Here is an 18422-nt window from a genome sequence, read left to right as displayed (position 1 = left end):
AAGGCCGATGAGAACGAGTGATTGATTTTCTGCGGCTGGGATACCCATGTTTCGAGACGACGTTTAGACATTTGGTTTCAAGGGGCGAGCGAACGGGATGGTGCTAATGTGGAGGACAATCGCACAACTATGGACTCGAGCCGGGAGGCGGCAGATGCAGGTGGAGGATGGGAAGCAAACAGCGACCCCGACTCCCCCACAGGCCTAGAAGGCAGTTCCTGGCTCGAGACACGACAGATTCAACCCTTATACGACTCAATGCATTGTCAAACGGCATGGAATAGGCTTTGCCGCGGACGGATGGGCGCAACGGAGGACGGGAGAATGAGTTATCGGCGTCAAGGGCGATGGACATGGACCTCGGGTCAACAATAGCAAGGACAATCGGTTATGGACGAATTTGCGTCACTTGTGTGTTCTATTCTGGAAAAGTGTCAGTCGGGTCTGACAAGGCCACCACGGTTTTGGGTTTGGAATTAAGTTTGAGTTTGGGTTTTTGGGTTCAAAGGAAGGATCATGGACGAAGATGAGAAGATTGGGATGAGAGGGAACCAACACAGAACGAAACCAAGTTTCGGCATCATGCAGGAGAGCAAACAAACACGGGCGAAGGGTGTCACGGAAGAGTCACGGGCATGGAAGGGTGACGGGACGGGCATGGTTACTGGACAGTGGGCCTAATTGTATATGGATTCTACACGGCATGGTCTAGACGGGGAATTGGGAACCTCAAACTGGGATTATTTGGTTTCTCTTATATGGTCTTTTTGACGGGGAGTCTTGATATATTTTGTTTGCTTGAAACATTCACTCATGGCGGGATGGGATGGGACGGGACGGGACATGGTGTACTTGGGACAAGGCTGGGAAAATTCTGGAAGGCCTGAATGGTCCATAACAAAGAAAGTCAGATTCACTGGCGCTTCATGCACTGATTCACATTTTTATTCGACGACGATGTGCTCCTTGTGCCGGTGGAAAGAAACAGGAGTGGTGTCCCGGAGGCGCAGGGCAGGGCAGGGCAGAACAGGCCAAGCAACGGGCGACAACGGGTATTAGAGAGTGAGACAACGCGTGAGAGAGACTGTTTCTCTTCTGAAGCCATTGGAGAGAAGAGTGAAAGAACAGAGGGAGAGACAGGTTCCGGAGAGGGAATGGCGGACTTTCCAACGCTGGTTAGTGTTGGGGTTGGGGGGAGCTTAAGCTGGAGGCGGGTTGGCTGTCTGGCACGGAGAATGGGCGTCAGCCAGCCACAGTAGACTACCGTTATGCCTATTGAAGACGGACCTGTGCGGGAACGACGGCTCCAGGGCCCAATCCAATCCCAGGGCGGAGCGTCAACTTTGGCTGAAGTCTCTTGATGGGGTGATTGGAAGGCTGGCAGATGGACCCAGATGCGGAGCAGGTTTATTGATTGATTGGAGCTGAAGGTTCAGATTGTATCCTATTGCAGCAGAGCCTCCTTGTCTTTGCTCGTATGGATCGAGATTGAGTCAAATATGGGTAGGAGATGATGTTGATAGTAGTGATGAATGGTTGTGATGTGTTAGATATCGCTGACAAGAGTCAAGAATAGAAGGGGGTGAGACGATGGGAATAGATTAATTCTCGATGGAAAAGATGTTTGCTGTCTGTTTGTATCAACTATCATCTGAATCTTGATCTGGCGCGTTAGCCGCAACCAGATGTAGAGATTACCGTCCAATACTCCAACACGGACGTAGGCCTCAAGATTGGCTGTTGCCATTGCCGTTGTTTGATTTTATTGCGCATGTTTTTTCCTTTTTACTCCTGATAATCTATCTAGCTAGCAGCAGGGAGGCGGTCCGGGTTATTCCCTTTGGGGCCATGTGCGGCAGTTGGGCTTGCAGAAGCAATCCTGGTTGACCATGGGGATGAGAGACAAGAGAGTGTGTCCATTAGGGGGGGTATGGGCATGTATCTGTGACATTCTATTGAGACTAGGGCCTGGGAGGCCGAATGCAAGAGATTTTTTATTAACGTATCATCTGGTTTTCGCCTTTCTTTTGCGACAAGGTTCTATTCATCTGAAATCAGGCTCTGAGATGGTGGTGGTGGTGGTAATGGTAGTGGGTGGGTGGCTGCAAGGGGGCGCGAAACGGGGTTGCATACATTGATTGTCTTGAAGGGAAAAGCTTGACAAAAAAACAGGGCCAAGGATCTAACGCAAACAAGACAGATAGACGCGTGAATGAATTGGTAACCAAGAACGGTTAGTCTGATATGGCATCTGTATACAAGTCCATGGTGTTGAAGAGGTTTTGATATCCATTTCGATATCCTTAGCATTAGCTATCACAAAGATCAAGATTGGGATGCTAATCAACAGCAAGGACCCAGAATAAGCTCCTTCCCAGGGTCGAGACTTAATTCTTCCGGCTAGTGTATGAGCCACTCAACTACTTCCTCACTGCCTCAACAATGCGGGTCAGCGTCAACTGGGAATACCCTCACACTCCTCTTTTTTAGCAAGCCAAACACTCTGGCAGGCGAGGCCGAAACGTCAAACCTGCTAGCCGGGACCGCCGCAATCCAAACGACGACGACGTTCCCGGCGGAGGGGGCGTGTGGCGAATTCGCCTCCCCCTCCCTCTTCAATCAATTGTTGTCTCTTTGACCTGCGGGCTTCTAAGCCCAGGCTACGGGCGGAGGCGTTTGACCGCACGGGGAAGCCTTGGCGAGTGCGAAGGGACTAGAACGGGCGGGGAGAGGGGGGCGTTGGGGCTAGGGTCTGGAACGGGTAGGAAAAATCAGGCCAGCCCTTCCGGGGAGGGCGTTCCGTAGTAGGCTCGATCACTGAGAGAGAGACATTGTTCGTTGCTAGGCTAGAGGAGGGGGGCGTGGGAGTCTACAAGGCAGATCTAGATGGACAGAGGCCACACGCATCTGGCATGGCTTCTTGTTCATGTTTCTTCACCGGCAACCTGGGAGTCGCTAGACGAAGTGCCGATGAACGACCTCGGATGAAGCCGGTGGTGACATGAAGTGCATGTCTGTGTGTATTTGCTCGTCTCGTGTGTCTGAGAGCAGACACAAGTCGGGCATCTTCCATCACAAGCCTTTGGTCATGGTGTTGGGCATCTGATGGCCAGAGCCTTTGACCTCTTTCCCCCCTATTCACCGCATGGGCCTGAGCAAACTTGTTCACCGTTGCGTGTCTTGACTTGACGGCTTTCAGCTCCTGTATGCTGACTGCATGCGTTATGCGTATGGATACTTTGTGCCTGGAATCTCGTGCCCAGCCTCAGAGTGCCAGGCCAGGACTAGTCGACATGGCATCAGGCCGTGGGTGGTTGCATAGGAGACATGTCCGTCTGCATCAATCATCATGATGCTCGCCTCTTCTGCCGTCGATCATGCTCCATCACACACTTATCCTATCACCTCAGACAGAATACCTTGCCTTCATCTCTAGTACTTTGTTAACCACGCCGATCCATATCACCCCCCCTTTTCTCTTCCCCGACGTGCAACAAGACTCTCACCGTATCCCATTCCGATTGGATCACGCGCTTTGTCTGCTGCTTCTACTCTCCCTTGCGGGATGTGACCGTGTGCGTGCGTGCGTGTGTCTCTTGTATGTGACGAGCCACGGTCACCTGCTTGCCTGGGGGAAGGAGGAGGAGCTGATCCAGCTGAGGCGTGACTGGTCAGAACTGGACCCCGTAGTTCAGCTCCGAGGGTCGGACCTGGGTGATTATCGTGAAGGCTGACTGACATTCAGGGGGGAGGCAAGCAGGCAACTCGAGCCGAGCTGCTGAGCAACCAAGGCAGTTTCCTCCTTTGTTCATCGTAGGAAAGGCTTCCCCTCGAACTCGATAACCTCCGACGTCGTTACGAACCCTTTCTACCCCCCAGAGCCGATTTCCTGCAACCTCCCGTTGTCGTCGGGCGGCAAAGAGGAAAGCCTTTGTCAGCGCGGGAGCCGAGCCCTGTCTTGTACGACCTCGAAGCTGTTTCTAAAAAAAGGGAGAGGTGGTTGGGCGTGCGGATAAGGCAAACATATTGCAATATATCGGAAAATATTAATCCTTTGTGGTGTATGCCTCACGAAGAGGTGGTGCTGTACGAGATGATTATTGTCTTGGAGCTCGTGCAAGCCTTGTTGTGCTGGCTGTGCAACTCTTGTGACCTGGGATTTGGCTGAGGGTTACATGGCGACTGAGCACTGCATATGATGCTATTGTAGGAGGGAAGATCTTGTTCTATTCGTCTCTGTCCGTGGCCCTGTTATCGGAGTCGCATGGACGATGGTAGAGGACAAGGCCTGGGGCAGAAGGCTACGTACAAACTGGTGTTGACGAGTAAGGGTGATTACATGGGATGCACCAGGGGGATAGCATAACTACACACTGTGGCCTTGAGCGTAGTGGCCGTCGTCCTATGGTAGACTGCACATCTTGTAAGTCAGCAGCGTAAACCTGGCCAAACTCGATTGGCCGTTGTGCCTGGCCTCTTCTCTTGTCGAGATGCTGATGTCAGCGATGATGTTGTACTAGACTTTCCCTCTTCACGATTGCCTACAGACAATGGCACAGTCACAGCTGATGGCATGTCAAACTTGTCAAAACTACTCTTCCCTTTCATTTTGCATTTCTACCCATTTCGTCATACCGAGGAGCAAACCCCCAAAGACCAGAACGTCAACTCAACACCAACACTAGAAGCATCAAAGTTTCCCAAGACCAAGGCTCAACACTCGTGCAGAGGCCATTATGGCTACCTCGGAGTAACTACATACATAAACCTAGCCTTTAAGCTTTTGTAGTACTGGTACCTGATCTGAAGTCTTCATGGTAAAGGTACAATGCAAGCTGTACCTCGTGAACTTGTGTGGAAAGTAAAAAGGCGTAGGCTTGTGTCGGTCAAACCCGCCTCTTCACAACGGCGGATACTTCCGTTCGAAGCTACGATCGATGCATGATGCAAAGCATGACCTCTTGTTGCTGTGAGTTCTGGATACACTTTCCTAGAATTTCCCGTCTGTTTCTCATTTGGGCCTTGATTGTTGTGAAGCTATTGGCTCCGCCCCTGGGAGTCTGGAAGCAAGGTTGGAGCAAGAGGTGGCAAACCAAGCTTTTAACGAGTCTATATGCCTTCTATGCATCATATGGCGTGAGTTGTAGGATTCGATTCGATTGGAGTTGGCCCTACTGGAAGGGATTAAGGTTCAGGTAATGTTGATGCCTAGCTTTGGGAATAGCTTCCTTTCTTTCCATCATGCAGTCTCGAATGTCAAGGTCATTTAATACCCATCTTGTAAACTGCGCCCTTTCGTGACTAGCAAAGATGCATTGCTGTTGGTTGTGTCCAGGAAACCTATGCGAGATTACGAGTTACAGTCAGGCGGTCCGATGAGAGTGCATCATTGAGCCGAGCTTTTCACAACATGAGGAGCGAGGAGGCCGCCAGCTCACGCTGGAAATACTACTAGCACATCTCTATGGCCGGGAGAGCAACCAAGGCCAAACTCAGTTGTGCATAACCTCACCAATTCGTGATCATGGTGCAGCTAAAGGTGAGTAGGGACAACACGCTGGTTGGCGGAGAAGAGATCTCATGATGTACTCACATTCAGAACCATATTTCATTCGTGAAAGTCTTCAAAGTTCTCGGCAGATTAGTTACGGACCCTTGTTCCAACTGGTCTGGTTGAGGATATGCCTTGCATGTTGGTTTCGGACCGTGTCTCGTGAGTTGACTCGACCGACGTGGCCGCGATAACCAAGATTGGATTGACTCAACTTATCTCTGGAGATCTTGAAACTATTCCAAGATCGCAGGCACACACGGGGTGAGTGTCATCAATAAGTCTCTTGAAATACGGAAGCCTGTTGAAAGGACCGACTCGGCCCATCGATTACACCACAAGTACGCATTCCCCTCACCGATCCAAGTTGACCGAGAGGAAAAGATTGGATACACCTAGGAAAGCCTGTTCTGTGAAAAGCTTTTAGAATCCAAGCTTATGTTGCATGTCATGTGCTTTGGATCTTTGGAAAAGGCTTGAAGAGGGTCTATCACACCGACGTCAGTTTATCAGGGAGCTTAGACACGGCACGAAGAGGTATATGCGGTTGGGATCTTGTTGATCCTGATTGAAGCATTGTAGAGATTTTGTAGTGGTTGTCGTGATGGATGTTTCTGTTGGGTTGACTTGATCCGATCCCCAATTGATGGTGAGAGAGTTGTCATGGTGACGTTGATGAGTTTAGTTCCTCCAGAGCTTGCAGATGCGAAACAACCAGGAGATAGACATGCCGAGGTATGCTAGATGTCAAGAGTTGAATTGATATTATCAAAAATGCATAGATAATTGCCTATAGTTTCTTTGACGATCAATGCCAATTTCGAGTTTGTCGATGGATCAAGGTCCAAGACGCTAGTTGAAGTCGTGAGTGGTGGAGGGGGGAATGTACCTCACAAAGTACCGGTACCTTTGTTAGCAGCGATTAAGTGCTCAACTCTGCGACGACCGAGTCTGTTTGAGCAAGAAATGATTATCTCGGCATCCATTCAACACAAGTTAATCTTGAGGAATTGGAGTAATCTTTTGCTTGGTCAGCTAGATAGCGATTTGAGGCTCTTGGTGCCGTTCTTTTCTCGATTTAGAACGCCACAACGGCCACCATCTTTACTCCTCCACATCATCTTGTCGTGACAACTTTAGCGGGCATCAACATCAACCTCACGTCTAATCACTCATTCTGCCCTTCAGCATACTCCATTATTGTTACTGGCAGTGCTGCCAATCAATCTCGACCATCTACATTTGACCAATTTGGTCAAACACCACAAAAAAGGCACTCAACATGTCCTTCGTTCCCCGTCACGACATGCCCGGCATGGACGCCGACTCCTCCTCCGACTCCTCCTCGTCGCACTCGTCGCATGGCTCCAGCTCCATCATGGCCATGGTCTTCCAAACCCAGAGACAAACTCCTCTCTACTCGGACTCGTGGACGCCCGAAAGCGCCGGAGCCTACGCCGGCACCTGCATCTTCCTCGCCATACTCGCCATCATCGCCCGTTGCCTCGTCGCCTTTAAGACCGTGCAAGAAGCTCGCTGGCTGGACCGTGAGGCTGCGCGTCGATACGTCGCCGTCAATGGAAAGCTCCCGCTGGCAGAGCAGATCGCCTCGGGCCCGGATGCCCGCCGCATGACACTGACTGAGAATGGCGTCGAGGAGACGGTGGTGGTCGTGGAGAGGAAGCGAGCTGCTGCGAGGCCGTGGCGGTTCAGCGTCGACCCTGTTCGGGCGTGCCTCGACACGGTCATTGTCGGGATTGGATATCTTCTGTACGTTTCCTGCTCCTCGTTCTACCCGCGCCAAAGACTAACAAATGTGCAGCATGTTGGCCGTCATGACTATGAATGTCGGCTACTTCCTCTCGGTCCTGGCTGGCGTCTTCGTCGGCAGCCTCGCAGTCGGTCGATATACACAATCAGTTGAGCACTAGACTGTCACAACTCTTCAACGATTACTCTTTGTTCATCTTGGGAATTGAGGCGATACAGGCGCACAGGATTCTTTCAACCCGAGATGGCGTTTTGGTTTCACGATTGGCAAGCAAGTAAGCAGGCAACGGCCCATGGCATAAAGACATTTCTTTGTTGTTTTACATTACACATGGCGTCTAGAATCAATTCCATTGTTGGTTTCCCAAGTTGTTCGTCCCATCAAGGTCATTAACGGTGATTGACTGCGATCCACACCAAGTATCTCAAGTATCGGTACTTCTGGTTGGAAACTCTCTCAAACTTGCTCACCTCCATTAGCCTCCTCCGCGCGCTATCACCATCTAGCACTAGCTCACCCGCCTATTGTCCCACCTTGTTGACCAACTATGTAACCTCGAGACTTTGCGCGTTTAGTCGAGAACGAAGACGTGATTGGCGCCGAAATAGACAACTTGAGTTGGGTGAGCTCCTCTCGCTCTTACAACTTCATGCCAACCTATTGGCCAACGCAACCTTGATCCTTTCTTGAGATATCGTGATAGTCCTCTCGGAGAATGGCGGTGGTGAAGCAAGCTATACAAAAGTTGGCAATACTTGGTCTTTGAACTGTGACTGGTCTCTGGGGAAGGGCTCCTCCTTAACACTATCCCCCTTCGAGAAGCTTCCCAGTATCTTATCCAGTAAGAGCAGAGCGATCGCCCTTGGGAACTCATTCACTTGAGTTACTAGACTAGAAGGAAACACCAGAGGGAAAGGATCAACCATGGGAAGACAAGATGGGATACAATCATTATATACCCATCACGTCTCTGAGTTCTCTTGTCAAGCACCGGTAAACTTATCCTTGAGCTGGAAGCATGAATATGGTACTGCGATTCTCGAGGGAGTGGTTATTACAAGACTAGCAATTGGGAGTCAGCCATCTGTCGCCCTATTGTCAACACTTAATACCAGCAGTGACTTTATCCCTTCTTTTCCTTCTTGACAAACTCTGCAACAATACATGCACATGAAAAGCAAGAATGCCCCTTCTGATTCTCCATGGAGAGCTTGCTCGAGTTTGTTGGTTAAGCCATGGTTACGAGGAGAAGGTCCACGAGAGACGCCAACGGCAAACACCAAATTGAGTAACCAGGGCGAGCATTTTAGTCGCAGTTTCCAATATTGAACTACAGACTTGTAAAAAATGGCATCAACTGTCCAAATAGAAACATAGAAGGACTGCAGAAACACCTCTAGAGAACCCGAGGGCATATGGGTAGGAAAGGGGTATAGGCATGGGTTAAGAACAGTTGCGACTTGGGGATGGAACATACATTGCGACATGATTGAGCTAGTCAGAGAGTACTGCGTTACTGCTGAGTATTCGAGGCTTCTATTGACCAGTCATACCGGACTGACAATCACTGCCTCTTCAGGGTTCTTCATGGCGAGGCCACCACAGAAGGAACAGAATGCCTGGGCAAAGCCATGTGGCCTGAGCTATAAAGCTCGGCTGACGGACGAATCCTACTGTTGCAATCAGGAACTAAGATCTTTGATCCTATGTGATTTCGGTCCATGCTTGTCAAGTGTCATGGGAGAGTATAGGGGCGACCTTGAGACCCTCCTTGCCTCGACCAGGGATCGATCAATGACTTTTGGTCTCGTTACGCATGCATGCATACTGACTTGTTCTAGAATTCCTGGCCTGTACATAAATAAAAGGTGCCGCCTCTTGCTTGCACAGCTCCTGTCGGGGCCACACTGTCAGCAGAATGACAGGTCATTCACAGTCAGGAGTCGACACAGATTACATCCAAAGCCAGCACAATCACAGCATCAACTCTTATAACTTGCACCCCATATCTTGACTCCCTTTCCTCATCCGAATCTCTCACCTCATCCTCCAAGGCCCCCAATCTCATCCCCCCACCTAAACCTCCCAACAAGGAAAAGGCGCCCCTTTCCCATCCACGTCATGCCAACCCACGGCGCACAGCCCATACGGGGAAAGGAGTAAGAACAAGTGAAAAAAAAATTATTATTACAAAAATAGTAAAGCTCAACCTTGAAATGGGCGCCTCCCAATCATGTCTAGGCAGGTCCCCTAATGCGGCAGGAGGCACGCGACAGCTCATCGGGGCTTTCCTTTTTTCTGCTGTAGTCTGAGACCAGGGATCTTGCTTGGGTGCAACAACGAAACCCAACCCAACGGCACGTTCGTCAATCGTACGTACACACGCGTCGGGCTTTGCAGATTTGGTTGACATTTGCCTCATTAGGAAGGCAAAGCCACGCTCGAGACGTGGATTGGATTGGACTGGAAGCCCAGGCTTTGTCGAGATCGGATGCCTGCATTTCTGGGGTAGCTTGTGGAATTCCTCTCTTGGGTAAGTCCGCTTGACTGGGCATATAAGTCGCGCCCATCCCATCTAGACCACTTCTCAATACTCAAAAGGCTACTCCAGCTTGGACAATATCGATATTGTCTGTTCTGCCAAATCAATTCTATCAAATGATTTCATCATACACACGAGTCAACCCCCCTCATCAACAGCATACAAAACCTCACGAGCAGTTAACGCAAAGGATCAGGTACCAGACCCTTTGAACCTGCCAAGAAAAACAGCCGTTGTCTCTTTTGGCCCATGATAGATTCGTCAAATCCACATCGAGTTCCCGTCCGTTATCGTTCGTGCCTTCATCGAGTCCATTCCCATCCCTTCCCTTCCCTTCCCGCCCCATCCTATCCCGCCCCCTCGAGCAATTCGCAAGTCAGGCGAGTCTTCTCGGGCTCCCCAACGAGAGAAGACTCGCCTCCTGAACACTAACAACTGCCTTCTGCAGGCCACCCAAGGCGGGAGACGAAATTACTCCGTTCGCATAGCTCTCGCCAAAAAAAGACGAGAGACGTTCTGGAGTGGCCTTCGCGCCACTACTCGGATTGCAGACTTTCTGCCGACATACTCAACACCAGTGAACCATGCTGACAGCATAGGCCAGCTAAGGTGAACGGCACAGAGCCTGCCGGGCGTAATTAACAAAGACCAGCACCGAGGCCCATCAGGCCTGCTGTAGGCCTCAAAGCCAACAACGCGAACCGAGGATAAGAAATAAATGGAAAAAAAAATGCAGGTGGCAAATCAACACCCTACCAACGCCATATCACCAGGACCTCGCAAGACTAGCTCTGATGTCCAGAAGGGACGCGCAAGGTCGAGAGGCGGCGTCTCGAGCAAGCATTGAGCGCCGGGTATCAGAGACCAAAGATTCATCTTTGGTGATGGTGCGTCATTACGACTGGTGGTGGTTGTTGGAGGGCATGCCCGGTTGCGGGGGTATGCCTGAACCGTAGCCCTGATTCCGTTGCACGTAGCTTTGATATGCCAAAGCCTGCTGGGGATCCATGGGCAGGTTGGCGGGCATATAGTTGCCGGGCATGTGAGGGTTCTGGGGAATGCCGGGTCGGCTGCCCTGAGGGGGGAGATGTTGGTTGGCGGGCTCTTCCGGAGATTCGACCTGGTCACCACCATCCACGCCGTTCTCGTTACCGGGCGTGGGTTCGGGTGCGTTCAGGCACGCCTAGATGATGTCAGCCAGAGGTCTTCTTGATGCGCGACACGTGTGCAGCCAGTGTGAGGCTGCTGACGCGCTCCATGTGAGTAAATGGGATAGTACCTGAATCAAGTTTTTGCCCTCAGCCTTGGTTACGAGAGGTTGGAGCTTGGGTGTGGTGAATGTATACACGAGACCGGTTTCAGAGACGACGAGAAGAAGGACTTGAGTGCCCGTGAGGACAGAAAGCTCGTATGCCTAGATGGAAGAGGTTGAGAATTAGCGATTGACACGGCAAGTTGATTGCGCGCCATGCAGAGAGAGCGGGCAGTTTGAAAGGCTTTTGAACGCGACACGGCGTTGGATCGGCCCCAGAGGCAGCGAAGGATTGGTAATGGGTAGCAGAGGAGTGTCCAGAGATGGCATTGACACGCGCATTTGACTGAATGCGCTCCAAGTCATTCTCTTTGATGGCGACGATGATGCTGATGGTGATAATAGGTGTATATGATGAGAAACTAACCTTCTTCATGATTCCGGCCTTGCGCTTGGAAAAGGTGATGTGTCGCCGAGACTTGTCGCTGATGAACTTGATCTCAATCTTGCGACGCTCGCGACCACCCTTCTCGTCATCATCATCGTCGTCGTCGCCTGCTGAAGGGCGCTGGCGCTTGATGCCGCGAGACTCAGTGGCGGCGCTGCCATTGCCAACGTTCTGCGACTCGTCGAGCTCGGTGGGCGAGGTTTGGTCGTGCTGATCTGTGATGTCGGCCATGGCGTCTTCTGTATGAGTGATCGTCTCAAACGGGCTTGGGTTCGATTTTATCTCAAAAGAGAAAGCTCTCGTGTCTGTATTACCACGAACAAACCGCGACGACAGCAAAGAAAAAAAGGTGGTGGAGATACTGCTTTGAGCGTGGTGCCGATGGATCTATACTGGATCTGGAGTGGGAGCGGAGAGAAAATGGAGGGAGCTGCGGTGCGCTGCGTTTCTTGTCGCAGAAACCTGGTTGGGCACGCTCTTGCTGTTTGCTGCTTCGAGTCTGGTCTGGGTGTGTCTGGGTTTGGGTCGGGGGGCCCTTTCCTTTTTCTGGGTGCGGGCTGTGGAGGGCGTGGGTGGCGCGGACGGGAAAGAAGCGAGGCCAGGCGAGGCAAGTGCAAGTGCGCGCGCGACGAAACCAAGTGAGAGAGCAGGGGAGGGGGGGTCCCGACGACGGCGGCGGCGACGACGAGGGATTGTGACAATAACGGACAATAGAAGTGGCAGGGTTTGATATGCAACCGGGGCGAGGCACTTGTACTGCAAAGCCTGCAAAGCAGGAAGAAGATATCCTTCTAGCACGTGTTGGTGTTTCTGCCAACCCACGCTTGCGGCCGATGGGTATCCGGATGCAATTGACGAGGCACTTGTCTGAGAGTGGAGAGGGTAGCCTGTGGGGCAGATTTCGAAGCTTACAAGGAGCCCAAAAGTTCAGGTAGGTACTCAAAATGCCAGGGTGTGAGCGGCCAGTGGATGGATGCAAACAGAAGCGACGCTGTTCTTCTGTTTCATTATTTCCTTCTACGTTTGTACCTTCTTTGCTTTTTCGTACTATGTCTCTGTGCGTAACATCTACGGAAACAAAACGGCGAGGAGGAGAAACAGCCTTCTTTCATCTCGGGGGGAGGGGAAGAGAGCTTGTTCGCCAGAGGGGGGCTTACTCGGTGGTGCTAAGATAGCAAGCTTTTGGCTGCAGCGGCGGAACGGGCTCGGAGTCTCCACGAGTGGAATGGGTGCAAGATGAGCCTGAGGAGGGAAGGGATGGATGGGATGCAAGGTCCAGCATCGACCAATCATGGGTTCGGATTTGGCCTGCCTGTTGCTGAGTTAGGGAGTCAGCGATTCAAGCGTCGGGTGGGTTGCTGCGTGCAGCGCGCCATTGCTGGTGCGACCGGGATTCCGCGCCTGAGTGGGCTGTGGGTATTCGTGTGAGAGCTGGTGTGAGAATCTGCAAGTGCCCTGTATCAAGGTACTTCGTATATCGAGGTGCATGGTCTGTGTGGATATGGGTTCACCCAAGTGCGAGGGAATTTGGAGCTGGTTGCCAGTCGGGAGATTAGAAAAGGGCCCAAACGTGTGGAATGAAAGCTCAAGATGGGGTCTGGCCTGTGTGATGCAGCATGATGGGGTCGTAATAAATGTCAAGAGATGGATTGACACGATACATGGTGGTTGATTGATGGATAGTAGTGTCCAGAGACGGAAAAGAGGAGAGAGACCCATCAACGATGCAGAGATGGCAGTACAGTACAGTTGACACAGACACGACACACAAACACAGCGCCATTCTAGGTTCCCCATGGCCTTGACACGCCCTGCCCAACTCCCGAGTCCTCCTGTCACGGCTCCAGCTCCCTCTGCCCCAGACAAACACGCCCTTGGCAAATCCCCCATCTGCTCCCCGTCTCCACGGCTGCTTGCGTGCGTTTGCCCTTTCGAGTCGAGTTGAGCCTCAATGGTTGGCCCACGGCTCTCCGTCAAACTCGGGGACAGGGACGGGAATGGGGAATGTCATCTTGGTCCCGCGATCAAAGGAGGCATAGTGAGGTTGTAGCCGTCCTGCACACGGACGCTCCTGTGGACAATGGAGAGATCGCCCTGTATAAAGAGACAAGGCAAGCCAACAGAGTCGTTTGCAAGGAGGGGCTTGAAGATGAACGCAGCAAAGGCTGATCCCTCCAATGTACCCGCGCCCTGTCCTGTCCAAGGCTTCTCCATGATGGACCCGACCCCATCTCGTTCAATTCATCCATTCACCGTCTATCAAATGAGCCCATCACATACCATCCGCAAGGTTCTCCCGTCTTTGATGTGCATGAGAGAGCTTCAACCATTCATCAGAAACTCGTGGACCGAGATTCGCACCGGCCAACCTGCCAACAGGCAGATGAGTTTTGTCCGTGGTCACAGACAGACAGGCAGGGTGGGACGTCAGTGATGACGGATGGCCCTGTCAACGACATGCATCTGCGCCTGTTGGTGCCCCGTTTCCACCATCAGCCACTGCCTGGTGTCTCTTCCCCTGGACCACACCCAGAATGACCACCGTTACAGCTGTGCAAGGTCGTCTCGTCGGCTCTGTGCTGACATTTGACACTCTGCTGAAGCGGATTCTCTCCATGCACCGAGTCCTTTTGCTAGGCAGGCAGCCAGCTGGCTCGTCTGGTGGAGGCAAAGACCCACGACTCGGGCCATCGAGCAGCACAGCACTCACGGTGCTCCACCAGGATCCCGCTCCGCCCATTCAAGCGAGTGACACAGTCCGCGAAGTCGGCTCCCACTGCTCGCGGGGAGATCCTGTCAACCACTGCGCGGTGCCTCAAATCACTCTCGGTCCTATCCCTGGCTATCGTGAGCCGTTGAGGCAGTGGGCCGTTCTGTGCCGCATGCATGCCGCCCGCGTGACGAACCATAACGTAGCTCCCAGCATCAATACTTCCCCCGAGGTTGCATTCACGCGCTCTCACATCCTGTGCCTTGCAACTTGGCCTCAGACTCTCGTGGATCACCAAGATCTTCGCCAGTACCCGAAGCCAAGTGCCTGGCCAAACTCAACCTGCTTAGACATTTCTGCACATCCCGCGACCGGCCCGTACTGTAGGGCGGCAGTCCAAACCAAATCAAATGCCTGTCCCTCGTGCTTGTGCTTGCCGTGCTTGCTTGCTTGCTTGCTTGCTTGCTTGCTCAATGTCCAACCTCCCCTGCTTGACCTGTTAGCAATCAACCAAATCTTAGTTAGCGCAGATCTGTCGCACAGTGCCAGCTGCTGCAAGTGTTCCGTCGTTGAGGACGGGCAATTAAACACAAAGGAAACAGCTTTGGTCTTGGAGATGGCACATGGTGTTGCTCCCCTGTCTGCGCGTGCATCTGCGTCTGGGGAGCTTGGCCTCGACCGCGTGTCGCATCATCTGCTCAGACAAGTGGGGGACTTTTCTCGGCGCGAGAATGACTGAGCGCGCAAGACAGAGAGGTCAACCCATCCCCAAGCGCCTCTCTATCCCTGCTTGTGCAACATACAGCAGCAGGATGGGGTACTTGCCAGAGAAGGGCCCCCGTTACCGGCCAGGTTCAGCGATGGTCTTTTGTGAGCTGAGGTGCCGTCTTGCTTCATTAGCTTTTCAGATTCACACATGCCAGAGAGATGTCGATGCCAGCTGGCCCATTGTCAACATAGCCAGGCCATCTCGCCTAGTTTGCAGGGGATGGGACCCAAAAGGTCCGTGATGAAGAAGCCACAGCAAACGGAGGAGAGTCGGAGGATAGGCGGGCCTAGCTTCCTCGGCTCTACCCTACCGACCACCGGGGTTGCACTGATCGAGACCCTGGCAAATGGCGGTTCCTCTCCAAAAAAGCCATGCTGGAAATATACCGCAAGGTGGCGTGGGCATGATTGGCGGAAGCCTCCAAGGACACCGTCAACGTGAAGTGGGCGATTTCAATGACACGGAGGTCGCGAGCACAATGCCATGCCATGCCATGCACCAGCCAGAGCAGAGGTGCTCAAGCGCAAAACCATGGCCAGCGTCGGTGGGGTGGGCTCCAATGGAGATACAGCACAGTCTGAGCCGGGAGCACACCGTCATGTCATCCCATCGTCCCAACCTCTGTTGTTGGAGAGGAGCAAACCCTGTGGAGCAGTCGCGTCGGCCGCACTGATAGCTCGCCGACCAAGAAGCGGGGGATCCTGAAGCGCCGTGACAGTAGATGGGGGGGATTGGTGGACGAGGGCCTCGGCTCCGTCGGAGGGTGGCGGGAAGGGCTCCAGGGCTTGTTTGTCCGTGATGAAGGGGCGACCCTTAGGGCGGAATAAGTGCACCTTGACATGATCGGATGGCGTAAGTCGAGTCGCGTCGATTCCGGAGCCGGCCGAAATGCACGAGGCGGGGAAGGGCACAAGCAAATGCCCAGAGCAAAAACTTGGGTCCTCCAGCAGCAGTTTTAAACTCGAAGCCGTGTTCAAAGATGTTGGAGAATTCGCAGGTCGAAAAAGGTTAGATATCATCCAGTTCCATCTTGCATTTAAGGCTGGAGGCACAGACCGAAGCAGAAATGCTTCATTCCGCAGAGGGAATGGTGTCACACAATACTCGCGAATGACGATGAACCAGATGGACGAGATGGGACTGTCAAGCCCTGGCCCTCCTCTCTGTTCGCAACTTGACGCACGGCCCGGACATGAGCTGCAACTGCACCGAAGCGGGGGAAGTGCCAGCCAGGCCCAGCCTCCACTTCCAGCGTCTGTTTGTTCGACAGCGGGTGGAGAAGGCCTTGCTCGACCTCTCGGCTGTCGAGGGCGCGACAGGCAGGGCAGCCAGTTCTCGATGGCCTAGCCCCAGGGCCAAAGCTTGCTAAGGTTGTGAAGGGGGCCCTCCCCTGCTCACCAGGCTTGACCGAAATAGGAAGCTCCCCGAAGAAGACACAGTGCAGAACGTGATATGATCGCGTTGCGAACGGCGACGCAGGCGTTTGCACGCGGCAGGCCAAGAGATCTTCGTATTTACAGTTGAACGGTCGATGACGGCGTAAAGTAGCATTGGTGGCGTGGGAGGGGATGCCTCCTCGCTGTTGGACCTTGGAGAAATGAGATGGAGGGTCGTGGCCTGGAGGTGGCAGTTGGCGAGCAGGTGGGTCAGCCTGCATGCCAGAGACCGCCATGAGTTTAACGGGGCCACAGAGACTTTTGGATAGTTGCATTAATTGCATGATATTTGTGGGGGTTGCGCTCGGACATCTCACTGGTCAATTTTATTTGCTGTGGAAGGAACATGGCAGGCAAGGCAAGCGATCCCGTGTCGTCTCCTCCAGGTATCTTTGGGCAGGAGACCCCGTGGATGTCTTGTGATTTGTCATGATTGTCAGTGCAAGAGCTGAAGAGCTTGAAGTTGCTGACTTGCAGCTATTCTCACTTGCAGCATGACGGCGTCGTCGAGGTGTCCATACAAGGTGTCTGGGATAAGAATCATTGGTGATTTCCGTCTACTTTCGCTTTCGCAATCGCCTCGGTTCTTGTTCGATCTCTCGATGGACGCATCCTTCCTTCCATCGTGGGGCTCGATGACAACATCCTGATTCTCTCTCTATGAATGTTGATGTCATCAGCAAACATTCAAGGCGTGTGGCTTGGTCGACCATGAACTCCAGAAGATCGAACCTCTCCAAAGCCTAGGGATGCATGCATCTTGGCCGCACGTGTCAGAGTCGCGAACCACTCCTTCCATCGAGTCTTCTTGGTCGAGACTTCGGCACGTTGCAACCGTCGTCGAGCAGCGATGTGGATAGGTCCGGGTAGAGACATGAGGCTGGGGGCAATCCGCAATTGATGTTGGTGATGGCTTCACCTTTTATTTGATTGTCTCGGAGCTTTGGGGTCCGAGCTGCTGGGCAAACCCAACACCATCCCCCAAAGGGCATTCATCTCCATCTTCACCAAGATTAAGCTCGTCTACCCCAACGGCAAACCAGGGTCTGCTATGCAGCACCTCCACCGACGTCGCAGTCGTGAGTGTGTCCCCTACTCTGCCTATTCCTCATCGTGTCTAGCCTCAGGTCGTCGCATCTGTCAAGGGGGGAAAATCCTCCAATCCACGACGTCGAGTCTTCCAAGTCTGGGTAACGCCTGTGATTGCTGCTGGTGGTACCAAGACATGATGATAGCCGAGGAAAGAGACTCGACTATCAAGATCGGGATCTCATCAAGGGAAACACTGTCACGCCAGAAAATCATACCAGAATTCCACTCGGGCGGCTGTTGCTGGCAGTTGAAGGCTTCTTGTTGCCGTCGGGCGGCTCTGCGACTTGCTCAGGGCCTATAGTTGGGCTGCTACTGAGTCGCAAGTGTCCCTGGCTCCAACAATCGCTGTCCCAAACAGGGTATTCGGCCAGGCTCTTGGGCCTCTGATTGGCCACCGCCTCGGCGTGGAACCATTCGCCCCGTCGGCCGTCGGCAGCTCTGCGTCAAGATCCATCCCCTGAAACCGTGTCGGTTGCGGATCTTGACAATGATCAGATGTTGCCGAGACGCTCCAGTCGTGGTCGTGTTTCATGGTTGGCCTTGGTGTTTTCGAGTTTTTCCATTGTCCTTCCTTTTGCCGTCTTGTCTCTGTCCTCCTCCCTTGTGTGGTGCTGCCAGGAGTTTCTCTTTGTTCATACACTCTCTCTCTTTGCTTCCAGTACCTACGTTTGACAAGCTCGCTTGAGCGGTTGTCTTTTCTTTCTTTCGTTCATATACTAAATTATCGGAAACGAGATCGTCACCGTTTTTCGAGTGTCGATCCCTTGAAAACAGTCTACTCGCTTCACTTCTACCTCTTGACGAGACTCAATATCCGAGACGCAGGTCGTCCAGCAGCAGCAGCAGCAGCA

General features: G+C 52.6%; 2 protein-coding genes across 2 annotated transcripts; one reads left to right on the top strand and one right to left on the bottom strand.

Moving 5' to 3' along the window:
* Nucleotides 1-6833: 6833 nt before the first annotated feature.
* NCS54_00407100 (Copper transport protein) lies at nucleotides 6834-7482 on the top strand (the record flags this gene model as incomplete). The annotated part of the gene is made up of 2 exons (XM_053149621.1): nucleotides 6834-7321; nucleotides 7374-7482. 2 exons carry the CDS (start codon nucleotides 6834-6836, stop codon nucleotides 7480-7482), a joined length of 597 nt encoding a protein of 198 aa, XP_053005596.1.
* A 3277-nt stretch (nucleotides 7483-10759) lies between these two features.
* NCS54_00407000 (MADS-box domain-containing protein) lies at nucleotides 10760-11795 on the bottom strand (the record flags this gene model as incomplete). The annotated part of the gene is made up of 3 exons (XM_053149620.1): nucleotides 10760-11047; nucleotides 11144-11278; nucleotides 11544-11795. The coding sequence occupies 3 exons, from the start codon at nucleotides 11793-11795 to the stop codon at nucleotides 10760-10762; spliced, it is 675 nt and encodes a 224-aa protein (XP_053005595.1).
* Nucleotides 11796-18422: the final 6627 nt, after the last annotated feature.

This window comes from Fusarium falciforme, chromosome 3 (assembly GCF_026873545.1).
Source record: "Fusarium falciforme chromosome 3, complete sequence".
Taxonomy (NCBI): Eukaryota; Fungi; Ascomycota; class Sordariomycetes; order Hypocreales; family Nectriaceae; genus Fusarium; species Fusarium falciforme.
This window is presented reverse-complemented; position numbering and strand designations above follow the sequence as displayed.